The sequence below is a fragment of the Asterias amurensis genome, chromosome 5, assembly GCF_032118995.1.
Source record: "Asterias amurensis chromosome 5, ASM3211899v1".
Classification (NCBI taxonomy): domain Eukaryota; kingdom Metazoa; phylum Echinodermata; class Asteroidea; order Forcipulatida; family Asteriidae; genus Asterias; species Asterias amurensis.
In genome coordinates this window covers 15625475-15646425 of record NC_092652.1, presented here as the reverse complement: position 1 = coordinate 15646425, position 20951 = coordinate 15625475, and the positions used below count along the sequence as shown (strand labels likewise).

The following is a 20951-nucleotide window of genomic DNA, read 5'->3' as shown; positions in this document are numbered from 1 at the left end:
GTTTTTGTTGAGTTATTAATTTATTTTTAAAAATAAAAATAAGGCTAGTTGTTTTGTAGTCAGACAGAAATGATGAATCAGAAACGGCGGTGGAGTAGATCCACAAATGGAAAGGAATGGTGCTCACAATGACTTATAGATTATACAAATACAAAGTTATACTTTTACAGCACAGTAAGTGTACGCAGTAGAAAGCGCACCTTTTGCATTAGGATGGTGTTCACTAAGGCCATTGCAGGCAACACTGCAATCTTGAAGAAGAGTAAACATTCAAATCTAATTTTTTTTTTTTTTTTTATTCTCGGAAAGGTTCACAAAGTTGGACCCTGCCAAAGTAATTTGTTTAATGTGCATTGCAGCGGTAATTGTTCCCATATGCACCTGTCTCTTGCAGTGGCAAAAATGTGTATTGGTTTTGCAATTTACAGCTTGCATGATAGTATTCCTTTATTCTTAAAATCAGTCCGATTTCTAATTTTTTTTTTTGTGCCCTCAGACAAAATTTAGCAAAACAGTGTTTTGTTTAACAACCTGACTAAAACCGTTGGAGCCTATTATGTGTAGATCAGCAATGCATCCTGACTAGAGCTGTAGAAACATATGTAGGCCATACTCAATAAAACTTCATACTTTTTGCTGCGGATAAGACTTTATACATATTATAGATAAATGTGTATCACGTGGTTCTTATCTTTTGCCAAAAAGAGTTGTCCGCCAAATAGTTCTTTGCAAGAGTGGTATGGCGGACAAAACGAGTGGTGTTTCACTCAGGAGAGGACATAAGCATGTTGGGATACTGCACCCCATGTAATGAGAATACTGGTCTTTGACAATTACCAAACGTGTACAGTGCCTTTAAAGACCAGTCTTCTCACTTGGTGGGTCTCAACGTATGCACAAAATAACAAACCTGTGAAAATTAGAACTCAATTGGTCTTCAAAGTTGCGAGATAACAATGGAATATATATTTTTAAAAACTTGTCACGCGAAGTTGTGTGCTTTCAGATGCTTGAATCCGATACCTCAAAATCTAATTCTGAGGACTCGAAATCAAATTCAAATATGTTTAATGAGAAATAAGTTCTTTCTAGAAAATGACGTTACTTTAGAGGGAGCCGATTCTCACAGTTTCTTTTACTATCAAAATCTCTTCATTGATCGCTAACAAGTAAGTTGTTACGCTAACAACTATTTTGAGCAATTACCAATATTGTCCATTGCCTTTAAATAAATGAATGGCGGGTAAATGTAATCGTTATAATGATCAACACCTAAATTAATAAGTTAATCCGTCAAACGACAGGATTAAACAATATTAATGTGGTGGAATTAAACGTCAAGTGCGGAAGTGTTTATGTTTGCATAAACCCCTTGCGGTTGTCAGATTTGTATGTCAGGTAAAGCCTAGAAACACTCCTATATTGTCATCTTTCCTGTTGGCCAGTACAGTAAAACAAATCAACCATGGAAATCCAACCAGTTTTGGGTACTTTTTTTCTTTCAATTATTCAAAATAATCAGTCTTACTATAGTTGGACACGAATCTGTATAACCGCTGTCAACATTTCGTTTCCTTGACCAATTTCATGTTTTCTGGTCATTAGACTAGTTGTGTATGTACATTGTTGGCCCTTGTAGTCGGGCAACAACCATTATCAAGTGATAGGCAACCCTTGATGGGTTGGTAACTATATAGCAGTTGTGGAGTTCAGGAGTTGAGTACAATTGAGTTGTGGAAGCTGGGTAGTAATTGCTTAATTAATCCCCAAACAGCCATGGCATGTACGTCATCCTTGGTGAACTAAAGTTTTCGCTGTCAAATTTCGCTTTGTATCAAAAAGGGAGTTTGCATTCGGCCGAAACTATCATTAAATATTTAGTTTTAAAATTTGCGATTAAAACTAGCCCCAAAAACGGGGTAACAAAGGTGGATATTTCTAAGATATTTAAAACTCTATTTCATAAAAAAAGACCAAACAGTATTACAGTCAAATTACCAGAGTAAACCACAAGAGGAGGTTGAAATATTCTCATGAATCCGATTACCGTTTAATGCAAAAACCCAAATTTGTGGCCTTAAGACTGGGTTGCTGTAAAAATCAAAGATATTTTTGAAATGTTGGCAGACTTCAAAAAATGGATTTTGGCAAAACTCCATGTACGAGTAGGTATGGGTACACAAAACACAAAAAAAAAAAAAAAAGTTATATCAGACATTGGTTGCCATGGTTACGGCCAAAATAAGATTTTCAGCAAATTTTCCAAGTTTTTACCTTTTTTAAGTGTTGAAATATAGGTGAATTGAAAGTACTGGTACGTCTAAAGGGGAAAACGTTGAAGTTTTTCTTTCACACATATTGCACAACCATGTTTACTCTTTCAGAAAATGTTTTTAAAAATTAACTGTGCGATCAACTTTGGATCGAACCACTATTTCAAATGGGGGTGTTGTCATATTTTCTGTTAGCGAAAAATAGGGGTGTTGAAATGGGCCATAAGTCCGAAAGTGGCACTTTGTGGATTATGACACGTTTATAGTTGGAAGATAAGGTACCAATCTACATAAAAATGCAATAAAATGTTTTGGTATTTTAAGTGCGCGAACACAGTTTTGCCGTTGCAGGGGGAAAAACGCAATAAATGACCAAAAATTATACATTATTGATAGGAAAATATCAGGTATTTTTATTTGTTTTTTTAAATACCTTTTGGGTGGAAGGGCTTTGAGGTGCATAAAAAAAAACTTTTGAAATCACCACATAGCCCGTTGCCATGGTAACAGCTCATTTTGTGTTTTTGCAATGTTTTGCCGATTTTTTGTCTGAAAAACTGTATTTTAGCATATTGCAGCTCCACCCAGCCAATGCGCATTTTTTAATTTTTATTTATAAAACCTTTCACTTCAATACAACGAGTCGTCCTTTGTTTTACTTGAGACAAACAATAATTGCTTCAACTTTTACCCTTATGCTATTTTTAGAACAGCATTAGCGCATGTCTTTAGAAAATTGCAAAATCAGCATTTTTACCCTATTTTTGGCCCTCTAAATGACAATTTGCCAGGAGTCTCAAAATGTTGTCCTTTCGGTTGTATTTTGGGCCAACATTGGTCCTTCCATTTTGAGAACAAATTTTTGAGAAATACAATTGTATCCGGTTGTAACATTACAGCCTAAAAAAAAAAGCATTTTGAATTTGTTTTCTTCAGATTGAAATAATAACATTAATAAAATAATACTTTTATTTTTTAAGTTTTCCATCAATCCGGTACCTTTCATTAGCACCCGTAGCCTTGTGGACTACCCAACATTGACAAAGAATATTTTGAATGACCTAAGTTTTGGATTTTATACCCCCCCCCCACTCCCCTGCCCAGCCCCCAAGCATATCAAACTTTGGTGACAATTCATTACAAAGCGATGTGAACAGCGCTTTCCTTTGTTGAAAGTCCCTTTTTAAATTCCAATTGGACATCATTAGTAGTAGGAAAGTTTGTAGTGTCTTCAGTTTCCTTCAGAGAATATTTCCCTTTCGGTTATGATTGGGCGAATTATTTGTGTTTTCATGTCTGGGGAGCACAAAATGGGCAACTGTGACACTGTTTCAAACATGGTAATATTTGCAAAAACAAGATCTAAATAATTCTCTAAAATGGCATTTCTTACATGCTGAACAATGATGTTGATTGAAAAAAAAACCAGGATAAAATAAAGCTAAAGCAACTTAAAATAAAAATTTAACTGTCAATTGTATACAGTGTATAGTTCGAAGACTCTCCCCAGCTAATTCGGCTGGTATAGTGTTATCCGGCTTTGTTCCATTAAAGGCAGTGGACACTATTGGTAATTACTCAAAATAATTATTGCACCAAACCTTACTTGGTAACGATTAATGGGGAGAGGTTAAAAGTATAAAACATTGTGAGAAACGGCTCCCTCATTGTTTTCGAGAAAGAAGTAATTTTCCACGAATTTGATATTAAGCATATGTTGAGATACACCAATTGAGAAGACTTGTCTTTGACAGTTACCAATAGTGTCTAGTGTCTTTAAGGAACTTGGAAAATAATTGATTTTCGTTACCATTAATTGTACAGTCACTGATTATGTGATGCCTGTGCGCCGCGTTAAGGACGTGTTAGACATTTTTGATAGTTTAAACGAAAAGCTTGGAACGGCCATTTTGTCAAGAAAATTGAACATTTTGTTGATGATTGTAGCTGCTATAGCCAAACGTAAATGACCACAAACATACAACAGAATGTCTTTGTGATGCATGTTTATACAATTGAAAGTTATATTTATATACTTGTAAGTTGCTTGTCTATACTGTGTGCCTGTGTTTTCAATCAACATCATTGTTCAGTGTGTAAAAAGTAATTAAAGAGCATTATTTTTTCATATGATTATGAAATTTGCAAAATACATTTTTTTTTTTTTAACATGAAGTTTCTGGCAACACTGCTCCACAGTTCAAAAAATACAAAAACTTTCTTTTTTAATTCTGTGATGCATGTTTATACAACTGAGAGTTAGGTTGTCATAAAATGCTTTCAATTATTGTTAAGCATGTAGAAAGTCATAAAAAGAGCATTATTTTATAACTTTAAATCTATACAATCTATAGCAACCCCCTATATTTCACAAGTTGACTTTTCCTCAAAACACACCTTTTTGAAATAATGGAATCTTCCATTCACAATTAATGGACTTTTGTAAAATGCATTTTTGGAAAAATTAAGGATCTATAGTTACCATTTTTATCCAGCTGAGAGGTAGGTCCACTATTTGGTTTTCACACAGTGAAGCCCTCAACTTTCGGTAATTTGTACTCATGAAAAGTGCTGAATAAGGTTAAAAATGGTAATTTTCTACTTTTGACCGTTGCCATGGCAACGAAGGTGTAAAAGCAAAACTTATGCTTTATTTTTACATTTTGGTTGATGGCCTTCACTTGTGCAAAGTATAAACGAAATCCATTTTTGAAAGTCTGCCACCACTTCTTTGATTTTTACAGCAACCCAGTCTTAAGTCTTTCAGATAAATGGTTAAAGGCGTGGACACTATTGGTAATTACTCAAAAATAATTGTTAGCGTAATAACTAACCTAGAGGAAGCAATGGAGAGTTGCTGATAGTATAAAATATTGTGAGAAACGGTTCCTTCTGAAGTAGTAAAGTTTTTTTTTTAATAGGTGCATTTTTCAAACAAAGGTGTTTTTCTTTCATACTTGCACTTCAATGACCAATTGAGTCTAAATTTTCGCATATGGTTATTTTATGCATATGTTGGGATACAACGAGTGTGTTGGTCTTTGACAATAACCAAAGGTGTCCAGTGCCTTTAAGCGACCATGTGCTGATCCTTAATAATAATGTTTTTAATCATTCACGAACAAGTATCTAAGAGTAAAGATCAAAGGTCAGAACAGACAGAAATCCTGGTAAGTCAGTTTGACCATGGAGGAAGGAAGAGAAGGAGCTCGAACGACCCGCAAAACCGCAGAGTAACAAAAGAATACTCTGACAATGCCCCTGTCTGGCCAGTGGAAAAAGATAGGGGACCTCCAGCTGGACGGCCGATTAACGAGCGGGATTAAATCTCTTTGTGCAGAACGTGTGGTACCGCCAGTCTGCGCTCTTGCCTGCGTGTAAAGTTGAAACATTGGAGACAAGAATTGTGAATATTATACACGTTTTCAATACCGTTTGTGGTGTTTCACTGAAACATCATGACATATTTTTACATTTTTTGTGACTTTCCGGTCACTAGCGGTGGTTCATAATTTGGGTATTAGCACACGAGGGTGGTTGGTATTCAATTGTGTTTTTCGATTTGGTGAGCACAAGTGTACACAATTTTTATCAGGTCTCAATAAATGTTGTTTTTTCTGTACTATATCCATACGACACACGACACCATAGTTGAGTGAAGAACCAAGTGCGCACGCGCAAACTCACATACGCCAGGTCGCCCATTGTCTGTATAAGGTATGTCGGTGATTACGAGGTATCGTTAAACGACCGCGGTACCGCGGGTTCGACTTTTGAGGTCCCTTCGTTCGAGCTCCTTCTCTTCCTTCCTCCATGGTTTGACCAGCGTTTTGAATTTAACTCAATTCAGTGCACATTTATTGTTCATGTTGACAACATCAATTAAACCGTTGAAAACAGATTTCAACACATTCCCGTATGAGATATATAAGGACCCAGCTAATTATATAGCAACTCGAACTCTAAGTCCCTTTGAAGCTATACTTTTGCTAACTCGGAACACATCATAACACAGTGCACGACTCTTTACGATTGTTCAGGAATCTTCTCCCGGCGTCTCCATTTTGAATTATTTTAAGTGCAGCAAACTACTTGAATACTTATTTCCAAGTTGTCAATGACTAGTTTTAATTGTCACCACGGCCAAAGTTCGCCGTTTAGCGCAGAACTTAGTTGAAGAACTTGCAATAACTCATAAAAATAATAATATTTTCTTCGGGCAATCATATTTACAAGCACATGTACATACATTAAACATATTTAAGAAAACAAAGTAAAACAACAGTGGGGTGCCCAGGACAGCATAAAAGTTATAAAAAATAACTATCGCCAAAAGGCGTATGTCTCCTCATCAAAATTCCCATCCCAGCTCTCTTCGATTCTAATGAGGTCGAGAAGTTTGTTTCAACAGTATTTTTTAAAAGGCTGTAAAATTACCTTGTAGGAACCCTTCAACTCAAACAAAGTCACTTTCGGTGCATAAGTAATGAAGAGAAGGGACAACATTCCGTTTAATTCCCTGTGTCGTCACATCTTTAGTTTAAAATAAAAGTATTAGGTAAACAATCCGAGCCATGACTGATAATGGATAACATAAAACCAATAACTGTCCTCACGTCCTGAGACCCCCATCCCTCTCACAATCGGTTCAGATATCAGCATCGACAAAAATCAGACTCTATTGTGAGACCGTTAAATCAATTAGAAATGTTCATTCTGCTTTACACTTTTTAAGGGAGAGTTATGCTGAACTTGGTGTCATAATTACTAAATAAATGTTAGTTTTGCACCAGGGTTATAGAAAATGATTTGCTTTTACCCTTATACTCAGTACTTTCCCTTAGCCTTATGTCAAGGCCTTCGTTGCTTTTACAGCTTCATAGAGCCGATATCACAAGCGACTGGAAAAGGAGACCACGCACCGAGTGGCACAGCCACAAGGAACTTTTACAACCCGATTGCGGTTTCTTATGTTTTTCGTTATAAATCTCGACTTCTGCTGCCGAATTGGCAGTTAAAGTCCAAACCAATCAGAAGCGACGGGGTCAACGGGTCAGCATACATTACAAAATTAAGCAAACTGCACTGCCTGGAAAAACAAAAGTCATCCACCTTGGGTTCGTTTACACGTATCATGCATTCTAGTCTGTTGCATTCACACTACCTTTTTTCCAGATAATGTCCAAGTAGTTGATGCTTCATTCTCTTATATTATTCATCAACGTATTTTTCAAACTTATTTTAACATAAACTTACTTCCATGTTGTCTGATTATTTTTGATTTTTTTAATGGACCAAAGTAGGGAAAGTCCGCGCTTTGATTATTTTATCGTGTTTCATACAAAATAACAAGATGTAAAACAAGATGTAAAAGAGCCTCATGAATTCGCCGCTCGACTCGCGGGCGTGGTCTCCACTTTCAGTCGCTTGGGGTCGCGGTTCTACGAAGCTGTCCAAGCCACGGAGGCCTTGACAAAAGGCTACACTTTCCTTAGGCAAATAACTCGGTGGGATTCGAACCCATGACCTTTGCAATGCTAGGGCATATGACTAACCACTACCAACCCGATGACTAGAGGCAGTTCGTATCCTATGTGTATAAACTTTCTTGTTAGCAAGACAAGAGGTTTTCAAAAGCAACACGCACTGTAAAACGACACGTTGTTTAGAAAATAAATGAAAAAAATGCATTTTACATGAGATGATTTTTACATTTTTTATGATTTTATTTACTTAACCCCCGTTTTATTTCAGTGACGGGAAACACCAATGCCTGCCTAACAACGAAGTCACTATGTGCATGGAGCTATAAAAAGGATTTGTGCAAGGAATCGGTAGTCCATAATGTCTCTGGGTCGCATCTTATGTGTTATCATAGGAGTTTGTGGACTCCAATGTAACACAGTTTTTCCGATGTCTACACAAACGACATTACAGCACACAACAGCAGATTACAACACAACGTCTGTGTCAAAAATATCTTTAAATTCATCAACTTTACAAACAATAACAACTGAGTCCGGAAGGTCAGCATCTTCTGGAAAAACAACACACAACAAAATATCTGATCAAACAACAAGCACAACTAGTCAAACAACCGAGAGATCTACTACACCAGAATCAACAACTTTACCTGGGGTTACAACCACTGAAGACGCCACAACGTTAACTTCAACGTCTTTAGAAACAACAACGGACGTTATAACATCTGATCAAACAACTCTCTCAGTAACTACTCCCGAATCCACAACTTTGTTTGAGACAACATCGGCAAAGGAACCAACGACATTTGAACCTTCAACCGCTGCAACAACATTGGATACGAGCACCACTGGTCAAACAACCGAGACATCAACTACACCAGAATCAACAACTTTACCTGGGGCTACAACCACTGAAGACGCCACAACGTTAATTTCAACGTCTTTGGACACAAAAACAGACGTTATAACTCCTGATCAAACAACTCGCTCAGGAACTACTCCCGAATCCACAACTTTGTTTGAGACAACATCGGCAAAGGAACCAACGACATTTGAACCTTCAACCGCTGCAACAACATTGGATACGAGCACCACTGGTCAAACAACCGAGCCATCTACTACTCTAGAATCAACAACTTTACCTAAGGCTTCAACCACTGTAGACGCCACAACGTTAACTTCAACGTCTTTGGACACAACAACAAGCGTTACAACATCTCATCAAACAACTCGCTCAGGAACTACTCCCGAATCCACAACTTTGTTTGAGACAACATCGGCAAAGGAGTCAACAACGTTTGAACCTTCAACCGCTGCAACAACATTGGATACGAGCACCACTGGTCAAACAACCGAGACATCAACTACACCAGAATCAACAACTTTACCTGGGGCTACAACCACTGAAGACGCCACAACGTTAATTTCAACGTCTTTGGACACAACAACAGACGTTATAACTCCTGATCAAACAACTCGCTCAGGAACTACTCCCGAATCCACAACTTTGTTTGAGACAACATCGGCAAAAGAATCAACAACGTTTGAACCTTCAACCGCTGCAACAACATTGGATGCGAGCACCACTGGTCAAACAACCGAGACATCAACTGCTCCAGAATCAACAACTTTACCTGGGGCTACAACCACTGAAGACACCACAAGGTTAATTTCAACGTCTTTGGAAAAAACCACAGACGTTATAACCTCTGATCAAACAACTCTCTCAGTAACTGCTCCCGACTCCACAACTTTGTTTGGGACAACATCAGCAAAGGAATCAACAACGTTTGAACCTTCAACCGCTGCAACAACATTGGATACGAGTACCACTGGTCAAACAACCGAGACATCTACTACTCTAGAATCAACAACTTTACCTGAAACTACAACCACTGAAGACGCCACAACGTTAACTGCAACGTCTTTGGAAACAACAACAGACGTTATAACATCTGATCAAACAACTCTCTCAGGAACTACTCCCGAATCCACAACTTTGTTTGAGACAACATCGGCAAAGGAGTCAACAACATTTGAACCTTCAACCGCTGCAACAACATTGGATACGAGCACCACTGGTCAAACAACCGAGACATCAACTACTCCAGAATCAACAACTTTACCTAGGGCTACAACCACTGAAGAAGCCACAACGTTAACTTCAACGTCTTTGGAAACAACAACAGACGTTATAACTCCTGATCAAACAACTCGCTCAGGAACTACTCCCGAATCCACAACTTTGTTTGAGACAACATCGGCAAAGGAGTCAACAACGTTTGAACCTTCAACCGCTGCAACAACATTGGATACGAGCACCACTGGTCAAACAACCGAGACATCAACTACTCCAGAATCAACAACTTTACCTGAAACTACAACCACTGAAGACGCCACAACGTTAACTGCAACGTCTTTGGAAACAACAACAGACGTTATAACATCTGATCAAACAACTCTCTCAGGAACTACTCCCGAATCCACAACTTTGTTTGAGACAACATCGGCAAAGGAGTCAACAACGTTTGAACCTTCAACCGCTGCAACAACATTGGATACGAGCACCACTGGTCAAACAACCGAGACATCAACTACTCCAGAATCAACAACTTTACCTGGGGCTACAACCACTGAAGACGCCATAACGTTAACTGCAACGTCTTTGGAAACAACAACAGACGTTATAACTCCTGATCAAACAACTCGCTCAGGAACTACTCCCGAATCCACAACTTTGTTTGAGACAACATCGGCAAAGGAGTCAACAACGTTTGAACCTTCAACCGCTGCAACAACATTGGATACGAGCACCACTGGTCAAACAACCGAGACATCAACTACTCCAGAATCAACAACTTTACCTGGAGCTACAACCACTGAAGACACCACAACGTTATTTTCAACGTCTTTAGAAACAACAACGGACGTTATAACTCCTGATCAAACAACTCGCTCAGGAACTACTCCCGAATCCACTACTTTGTTTGAGACAACATCGGCAAAGGAATCAACAACATTTGAACCTTCAACCGCTGCAACAACATTGGATACGAGCACCACTGGTCAAACAACCGAGAGATCAACTACACCAGAATCAACAACTTTACCTGGGGCTACAACCACTGAAGACGCCACAACGTTAACTGCAACGTCTTTGGAAACAACAACGGACGTTATAACATCTGATCAAACAACACTCTCAGGAACTACTCCCGAATCCACAACTTTGTTTGAGACAACATCGGCAAAGGAATCAACAACCTTTGAACCTTCAACCGCTGCAACAACATTGGTGACGAGCACCACTGGTCAAACAACCGAGACATCAACTACTCCAGAATCAACAACTTTACCTGGGGCTACAACCACTGAAGACGCCACAACGTTAACTGCAACGTCTTTGGAAACACCAACACACGTTATAACTCCTGATCAAACAACTCGCCCAGGAACTACTCCCGAATCCACAACTTTGTTTGAGACAACATCGGCAAAGGAGTCAACAACGTTTGAACCTTCAACCGCTGCAACAACATTGGATACGAGCACCACTGGTCAAACAACCGAGACATCAACTACTCCAGAATCAACAACTTTACCTGGAGCTACAACCACTGAAGACCCTACAACGTTATTTTCAACGTCTTTAGAAACAACAACAGACGTTATAACTCCTGATCAAACAACTTTCTCAGTAACTACTTCCGACTCCACAACTTTGTTTGAGACAACATCGGCAAAGGAATCAACAACATTTGAACCTTCAACCGCTGCAACAACATTGGTGACGAGCACCACTGGTCAAACAACCGAGAGATCAACTACACCAGAATCAACAACTTTACCTGGGGCTACAACCACTGAAGAAGCCACAACGTTAACTTCAACGTCTTTGGGAACAACAACAGACGTTATAACATCCGATCAAACAACTCTCTCAGTAACTACTTCCGACTCCACAACTTTGTTTGAGACAACATCGGCAAAGGAATCAACAACATTTGAACCTTCAACCGCTGCAACAACATTGGTGACGAGCACCACTGGTCAAACAACCGAGAGATCAACTACACCAGAATCAACAACTTTACCTGGGGCTACAACCACTGAAGAAGCCACAACGTTAACTTCAACGTCTTTGGGAACAACAACAGACGTTATAACATCCGATCAAACAACTCTCTCAGTAACTACTTCCGACTCCACAACTTTGTTTGAGACAACATCGGCAAAGGAATCAACAACATTTGAACCTTCAACCGCTGCAACAACATTGGTGACGAGCACCACTGGTCAAACAACCGAGAGATCAACTACACCAGAATCAACAACTTTACCTGGGGCTACAACCACTGAAGAAGCCACAACGTTAACTTCAACGTCTTTGGGAACAACAACAGACGTTATAACATCCGATCAAACAACTCTCTCAGTAACTACTTCCGACTCCACAACTTTGTTTGAGACAACATCGACAAAGGAGTCAACAACATTTGAACCTTCAACCGCTGCAACAACATTGGATACGAGCACCACTGGTCAAACAACCGAGAGATCAACTACACCAGAATCAACAACTTTACCTGGGGCTACAACCACTGAAGACGCCATAACGTTAACTGCAACGTCTTTGGAAACAACAACAGACGTTATAACTCCTGATCAAACAACTCTCTCAGGAACTACTCCCGAATCCACTACTTTGTTTGAGACAACATCGGCAAAGGAGTCAACAACATTTGGACCTTCAACCGCTGCAACAACATTGTATACGAGCACCACTGGTCAAACAACCGAGACATCAACTACTCCAGAACCAACAACTTTACCTGGAGCTACAACCACTGAAGACGCCACAACGTTATTTTCAACGTCTTTAGAAACAACAACGGACGTTATAACATCCGATCAAACAACTCTCTCAGTAACTACTTCCGACTCCACAACTTTGTTTGAGACAACATCGGCAAAGGAGTCAACAACATTTGAACCTTCAACCGCTGCAACAACATTGGATACGAGCACCACTGGTCAAACAACCGAGAGATCAACTACACCAGAATCAACAACTTTACCTGGGGCTACAACCACTGAAGACGCCACAACGTTAACTGCAACGTCTTTGGAAACAACAACGGACGTTATAACATCTGATCAAACAACACTCTCAGGAACTACTCCCGAATCCACAACTTTGTTTGAGACAACATCGGCAAAGGAATCAACAACCTTTGAACCTTCAACCGCTGCAACAACATTGGTGACGAGCACCACTGGTCAAACAACCGAGACATCAACTACTCCAGAATCAACAACTTTACCTGGGGCTACAACCACTGAAGACGCCACAACGTTAACTGCAACGTCTTTGGAAACAACAACACACGTTATAACTCCTGATCAAACAACTCGCCCAGGAACTACTCCCGAATCCACAACTTTGTTTGAGACAACATCGGCAAAGGAGTCAACAACGTTTGAACCTTCAACCGCTGCAACAACATTGGATACGAGCACCACTGGTCAAACAACCGAGACATCAACTACTCCAGAATCAACAACTTTACCTGGAGCTACAACCACTGAAGACACCACAACGTTATTTTCAACGTCTTTAGAAACAACAACGGACGTTATAACATCCGATCAAACAACTCTCTCAGGAACTACTCCCGAATCCACTACTTTGTTTGAGACAACATCGGCAAAGGAATCAACAACATTTGAACCTTCAACCGCTGCAACAACATTGGATACGAGCACCACTGGTCAAACAACCGAGAGATCAACTACACCAGAATCAACAACTTTACCTGGGGCTACAACCACTGAAGACGCCACAACGTTAACTGCAACGTCTTTGGAAACAACAACAGACGTTATAACTCCTGATCAAACAACTCGCTCAGGAACTACTCCCAAATCCACAACTTTGTTTGAGACAACATCGGCAAAGGAGTCAACAACGTTTGAACCTTCAACCGCTGCAACAACATTGGATACGAGCACCACTGGTCAAACAACCGAGAGATCAACTACACCAGAATCAACAACTTTACCTGGGGCTACAACCACTGAAGACGCCACAACGTTAACTGCAACGTCTTTGGAAACAACAACGGACGTTATAACATCTGATCAAACAACTTTCTCAGTAACTACTTCCGACTCCACAACTTTGTTTGAGACAACATCGGCAAAGGAATCAACAACATTTGAACCTTCAACCGCTGCAACAACATTGGTGACGAGCACCACTGGTCAAACAACCGAGAGATCAACTACACCAGAATCAACAACTTTACCTGGGGCTACAACCACTGAAGAAGCCACAACGTTAACTTCAACGTCTTTGGGAACAACAACAGACGTTATAACATCCGATCAAACAACTCTCTCAGTAACTACTTCCGAATCCACAACTTTGTTTGAGACAACATCGGCAAAGGAGTCAACAACATTTGAACCTTCAACCGCTGCAACAACATTGGATACGAGCACCACTGGTCAAACAACCGAGACATCAACTACTCCAGAATCAACAACTTTACCTAGGGCTACAACCACTGAAGAAGCCACAACGTTAACTTCAACGTCTTTGGAAACAACAACAGACGTTATAACTCCTGATCAAACAACTCGCTCAGGAACTACTCCCGAATCCACAACTTTGTTTGAGACAACATCGGCAAAGGAGTCAACAACGTTTGAACCTTCAACCGCTGCATCAACATTGGATACGAGCACCACTGGTCAAACAACCGAGACATCAACTACTCCAGAATCAACAACTTTACCTGAAACTACAACCACTGAAGACGCCACAACGTTAACTGCAACGTCTTTGGAAACAACAACAGAGGTTATAACATCTGATCAAACAACTCTCTCAGGAACTACTCCCGAATCCACAACTTTGTTTGAGACAACATCGGCAAAGGAGTCAACAACGTTTGAACCTTCAACCGCTGCAACAACATTGGATACGAGCACCACTGGTCAAACAACCGAGACATCAACTACTCCAGAATCAACAACTTTACCTGGGGCTACAACCACTGAAGACGCCATAACGTTAACTGCAACGTCTTTGGAAACAACAACAGACGTTATAACTCCTGATCAAACAACTCGCTCAGGAACTACTCCCGAATCCACAACTTTGTTTGAGACAACATCGGCAAAGGAGTCAACAACGTTTGAACCTTCAACCGCTGCAACAACATTGGATACGAGCACCACTGGTCAAACAACCGAGACATCAACTACTCCAGAATCAACAACTTTACCTGGAGCTACAACCACTGAAGACGCCACAACGTTATTTTCAACGTCTTTAGAAACAACAACGGACGTTATAACTCCTGATCAAACAACTCGCTCAGGAACTACTCCCGAATCCACTACTTTGTTTGAGACAACATCGGCAAAGGAATCAACAACATTTGAACCTTCAACCGCTGCAACAACATTGGATACGAGCACCACTGGTCAAACAACCGAGAGATCAACTACACCAGAATCAACAACTTTACCTGGGGCTACAACCACTGAAGACGCCACAACGTTAACTGCAACGTCTTTGGAAACAACAACGGACGTTATAACATCTGATCAAACAACACTCTCAGGAACTACTCCCGAATCCACAACTTTGTTTGAGACAACATCGGCAAAGGAATCAACAACCTTTGAACCTTCAACCGCTGCAACAACATTGGTGACGAGCACCACTGGTCAAACAACCGAGACATCAACTACTCCAGAATCAACAACTTTACCTGGGGCTACAACCACTGAAGACGCCACAACGTTAACTGCAACGTCTTTGGAAACAACAACACACGTTATAACTCCTGATCAAACAACTCGCCCAGGAACTACTCCCGAATCCACAACTTTGTTTGAGACAACATCGGCAAAGGAGTCAACAACGTTTGAACCTTCAACCGCTGCAACAACATTGGATACGAGCACCACTGGTCAAACAACCGAGACATCAACTACTCCAGAATCAACAACTTTACCTGGAGCTACAACCACTGAAGACCCTACAACGTTATTTTCAACGTCTTTAGAAACAACAACAGACGTTATAACTCCTGATCAAACAACTTTCTCAGTAACTACTTCCGACTCCACAACTTTGTTTGAGACAACATCGGCAAAGGAATCAACAACATTTGAACCTTCAACCGCTGCAACAACATTGGTGACGAGCACCACTGGTCAAACAACCGAGAGATCAACTACACCAGAATCAACAACTTTACCTGGGGCTACAACCACTGAAGAAGCCACAACGTTAACTTCAACGTCTTTGGGAACAACAACAGACGTTATAACATCCGATCAAACAACTCTCCCAGTAACTACTTCCGACTCCACAACTTTGTTGAGACAACATCGGCAAAGGAATCAACAACATTTGAACCTTCAACCGCTGCAACAACATTGGTGACGAGCACCACTGGTCAAACAACCGAGAGATCAACTACACCAGAATCAACAACTTTACCTGGGGCTACAACCACTGAAGAAGCCACAACGTTAACTTCAACGTCTTTGGCAACAAACAACAGACGTTATAACATCCGATCAAACAACTCTCTCAGTAACTACTTCCGACTCCACAACTTTGTTTGAGACAACATCGACAAAGGAGTCAACAACATTTGAACCTTCAACCGCTGCAACAACATTGGATACGAGCACCACTGGTCAAACAACCGAGAGATCAACTACACCAGAATCAACAACTTTACCTGGGGCTACAACCACTGAAGACGCCATAACGTTAACTGCAACGTCTTTGGAAACAACAACAGACGTTATAACTCCTGATCAAACAACTCTCTCAGGAACTACTCCCGAATCCACTACTTTGTTTGAGACAACATCGGCAAAGGAGTCAACAACATTTGAACCTTCAACCGCTGCAACAACATTGTATACGAGCACCACTGGTCAAACAACCGAGACATCAACTACTCCAGAACCAACAACTTTACCTGGAGCTACAACCACTGAAGACGCCACAACGTTATTTTCAACGTCTTTAGAAACAACAACGGACGTTATAACATCCGATCAAACAACTCTCTCAGTAACTACTTCCGACTCCACAACTTTGTTTGAGACAACATCGGCAAAGGAGTCAACAACATTTGAACCTTCAACCGCTGCAACAACATTGGATACGAGCACCACTGGTCAAACAACCGAGAGATCAACTACACCAGAATCAACAACTTTACCTGGGGCTACAACCACTGAAGACGCCACAACGTTAACTGCAACGTCTTTGGAAACAACAACGGACGTTATATCATCTGATCAAACAACACTCTCAGGAACTACTCCCGAATCCACAACTTTGTTTGAGACAACATCGGCAAAGGAATCAACAACCTTTGAACCTTCAACCGCTGCAACAACATTGGTGACGAGCACCACTGGTCAAACAACCGAGACAACAACTACTCCAGAATCAACAACTTTACCTGGGCTACAACCACTGAAGACGCCACAACGTTAACTGCAACGTCTTTGGAAACAACAACACACGTTATAACTCCTGATCAAACAACTCGCCCAGGAACTACTCCCGAATCCACAACTTTGTTTGAGACAACATCGGCAAAGGAGTCAACAACGTTTGAACCTTCAACCGCTGCAACAACATTGGATACGAGCACCACTGGTCAAACAACCGAGACATCAACTACTCCAGAATCAACAACTTTACCTGGAGCTACAACCACTGAAGACACCACAACGTTATTTTCAACGTCTTTAGAAACAACAACGGACGTTATAACATCCGATCAAACAACTCTCTCAGGAACTACTCCCGAATCCACAACTTTGTTTGAGACAACATCGGCAAAGGAGTCAACAACGTTTGAACCTTCAACCGCTGCAACAACATTGGATACGAGCACCACTGGTCAAACAACCGAGAGATCAACTACACCAGAATCAACAACTTTACCTGGGGCTACAACCACTGAAGACGCCACAACGTTAACTGCAACGTCTTTGGAAACAACAACAGACGTTATAACTCCTGATCAAACAACTCGCTCAGGAACTACTCCCAAATCCACAACTTTGTTTGAGACAACATCGGCAAAGGAGTCAACAACGTTTGAACCTTCAACCGCTGCAACAACATTGGATACGAGCACCACTGGTCAAACAACCGAGACATCAACTACTCCAGAATCAACAACTTTACCTGGGGCTACAACCACTGAAGACGCCATAACGTTAACTGCAACGTCTTTGGAAACAACAACAGACGTTATAACTCCTGATCAAACAACTCGCTCAGGAACTACTCCCGAATCCACTACTTTGTTTGAGACAACATCGGCAAAGGAATCAACAACATTTGAACCTTCAACCGCTGCAACAACATTGGATACGAGCACCACTGGTCAAACAACCGAGAGATCAACTACACCAGAATCAACAACTTTACCTGGGGCTACAACCACTGAAGACGCCACAACGTTAACTGCAACGTCTTTGGAAACAACAACGGACGTTATAACATCTGATCAAACAACACTCTCAGGAACTACTCCCGAATCCACAACTTTGTTTGAGACAACATCGGCAAAGGAATCAACAACCTTTGAACCTTCAACCGCTGCAACAACATTGGTGACGAGCACCACTGGTCAAACAACCGAGACATCAACTACTCCAGAATCAACAACTTTACCTGGGGCTACAACCACTGAAGACGCCACAACGTTAACTGCAACGTCTTTGGAAACAACAACACACGTTATAACTCCTGATCAAACAACTCGCCCAGGAACTACTCCCGAATCCACAACTTTGTTTGAGACAACATCGGCAAAGGAGTCAACAACGTTTGAACCTTCAACCGCTGCAACAACATTGGATACGAGCACCACTGGTCAAACAACCGAGACATCAACTACTCCAGAATCAACAACTTTACCTGGAGCTACAACCACTGAAGACCCTACAACGTTATTTTCAACGTCTTTAGAAACAACAACAGACGTTATAACTCCTGATCAAACAACTTTCTCAGTAACTACTTCCGACTCCACAACTTTGTTTGAGACAACATCGGCAAAGGAATCAACAACATTTGAACCTTCAACCGCTGCAACAACATTGGTGACGAGCACCACTGGTCAAACAACCGAGAGATCAACTACACCAGAATCAACAACTTTACCTGGGGCTACAACCACTGAAGAAGCCACAACGTTAACTTCAACGTCTTTGGGAACAACAACAGACGTTATAACATCCGATCAAACAACTCTCTCAGTAACTACTTCCGACTCCACAACTTTGTTTGAGACAACATCGGCAAAGGAATCAACAACATTTGAACCTTCAACCGCTGCAACAACATTGGTGACGAGCACCACTGGTCAAACAACCGAGAGATCAACTACACCAGAATCAACAACTTTACCTGGGGCTACAACCACTGAAGAAGCCACAACGTTAACTTCAACGTCTTTGGGAACAACAACAGACGTTATAACATCCGATCAAACAACTCTCTCAGTAACTACTTCCGACTCCACAACTTTGTTTGAGACAACATCGACAAAGGAGTCAACAACATTTGAACCTTCAACCGCTGCAACAACATTGGATACGAGCACCACTGGTCAAACAACCGAGAGATCAACTACACCAGAATCAACAACTTTACCTGGAGCTACAACCACTGAAGACGCCACAACGTTATTTTCAACGTCTTTAGAAACAACAACGGACGTTATAACATCCGATCAAACAACTCTCTCAGTAACTACTTCCGACTCCACAACTTTGTTTGAGACAACATCGGCAAAGGAGTCAACAACCGCTGCAACAACATTGGATACGAGCACCACTGGTCAAACAACCGAGACATCAACTACTCCAGAATCAACAACTTTACCTGGAGCTACAACCACTGAAGACGCCACAACGTTATTTTCAACGTCTTTAGAAACAACAACGGACGTTATAACATCCGATCAAACAACTCGCTCAGGAACTACTCCCGAATCCACAACTTTGTTTGAGACAACATCGGCAAAGGAGTCAACAACCGCTGCAACAACATTGGATACGAGCACCACTGGTCAAACAACCGAGACATCAACTACTCCAGAATCAACAACTTTACCTGGAGCTACAACCACTGAAGACGCCACAACGTTATTTTCAACGTCTTTAGAAACAACAACGGACGTTATAACATCCGATCAAACAACTCTCTCAGGAACTACTCCCGAATCCACTACTTTGTTTGAGACAACATCGGCAAAGGAATCAACAACCTTTGAACCTTCAACCGCTGCAACAACATTGGTGACGAGCACCACTGGTCAAACAACCGAGAGATCAACTACACCAGAATCAACAACTTTACCTGGGGCTACAACCACTGAAGACGCCACAACGTTAACTGCAACGTCTTTGGAAACAACAACACACGTTATAACTCCTGATCAAACAACTCGCTCAGGAACTACTCCCGAATCCACAACTTTGTTTGAGACAACATCGGCAAAAGTGTCAACAACGTTTGAACCTTCAACCGCTGCAACAACATTGGATACGAGCACCACTGGTCAAACAACCGAGACATCAACTACTCCAGAATCAACAACTTTACCTGGAGCTACAACCACTGAAGACGCCACAACGTTATTTTCAACGTCTTTAGAAACAACAACGGACGTTATAACATCCGATCAAACAACTCTCTCAGTAACTACTTCAGACTCCGCAACTTTGTTTGAGACAACATCGGCAAAGGAATCAACAACATTTGAACCTTCAACCGCTGCAACAACATTGGATACGAGCACCACTGGTCAAACAACCGAGAGATCAACTACACCAGAATCAACAACTTTACCTGGGGCTACAACCACTGAAGACGCCATAACGTTAACTGCAACGTCTTTGGAAACAACAACGGACGTTATAACATCTGATCAAACAACTCGCTCAGGAACTACTCCCGAATCCACAACTTTGTTTGAGACAACATCGGCAAAGGAATCAACAACCTTTGAACCTTCAACCGCTGCAACAACATTGGTGACGAGCACCACTGGTCAAACAACCGAGACATCAACTACTCCAGAATCAACAACTTTACCTGGGGCTACAACCACTGAAGACGCCAGAA

The 20951-nt window shown here is 41.0% G+C and overlaps 1 protein-coding gene across 1 annotated transcript in view; it reads left to right on the top strand.

Moving 5' to 3' along the window:
• Nucleotides 1–213: 213 nt before the first annotated feature.
• LOC139937279 (uncharacterized) overlaps nt 214–20951 on the top strand; it is a 46670-nt gene continuing 25932 nt past the window's right edge. Inside the window, exon 1 of the mRNA XM_071932381.1 lies at nt 214–262. Coding sequence (XP_071788482.1) covers nt 214–262 — 49 coding nt within the window. The remainder of the gene's footprint in view (nt 263–20951) is intronic.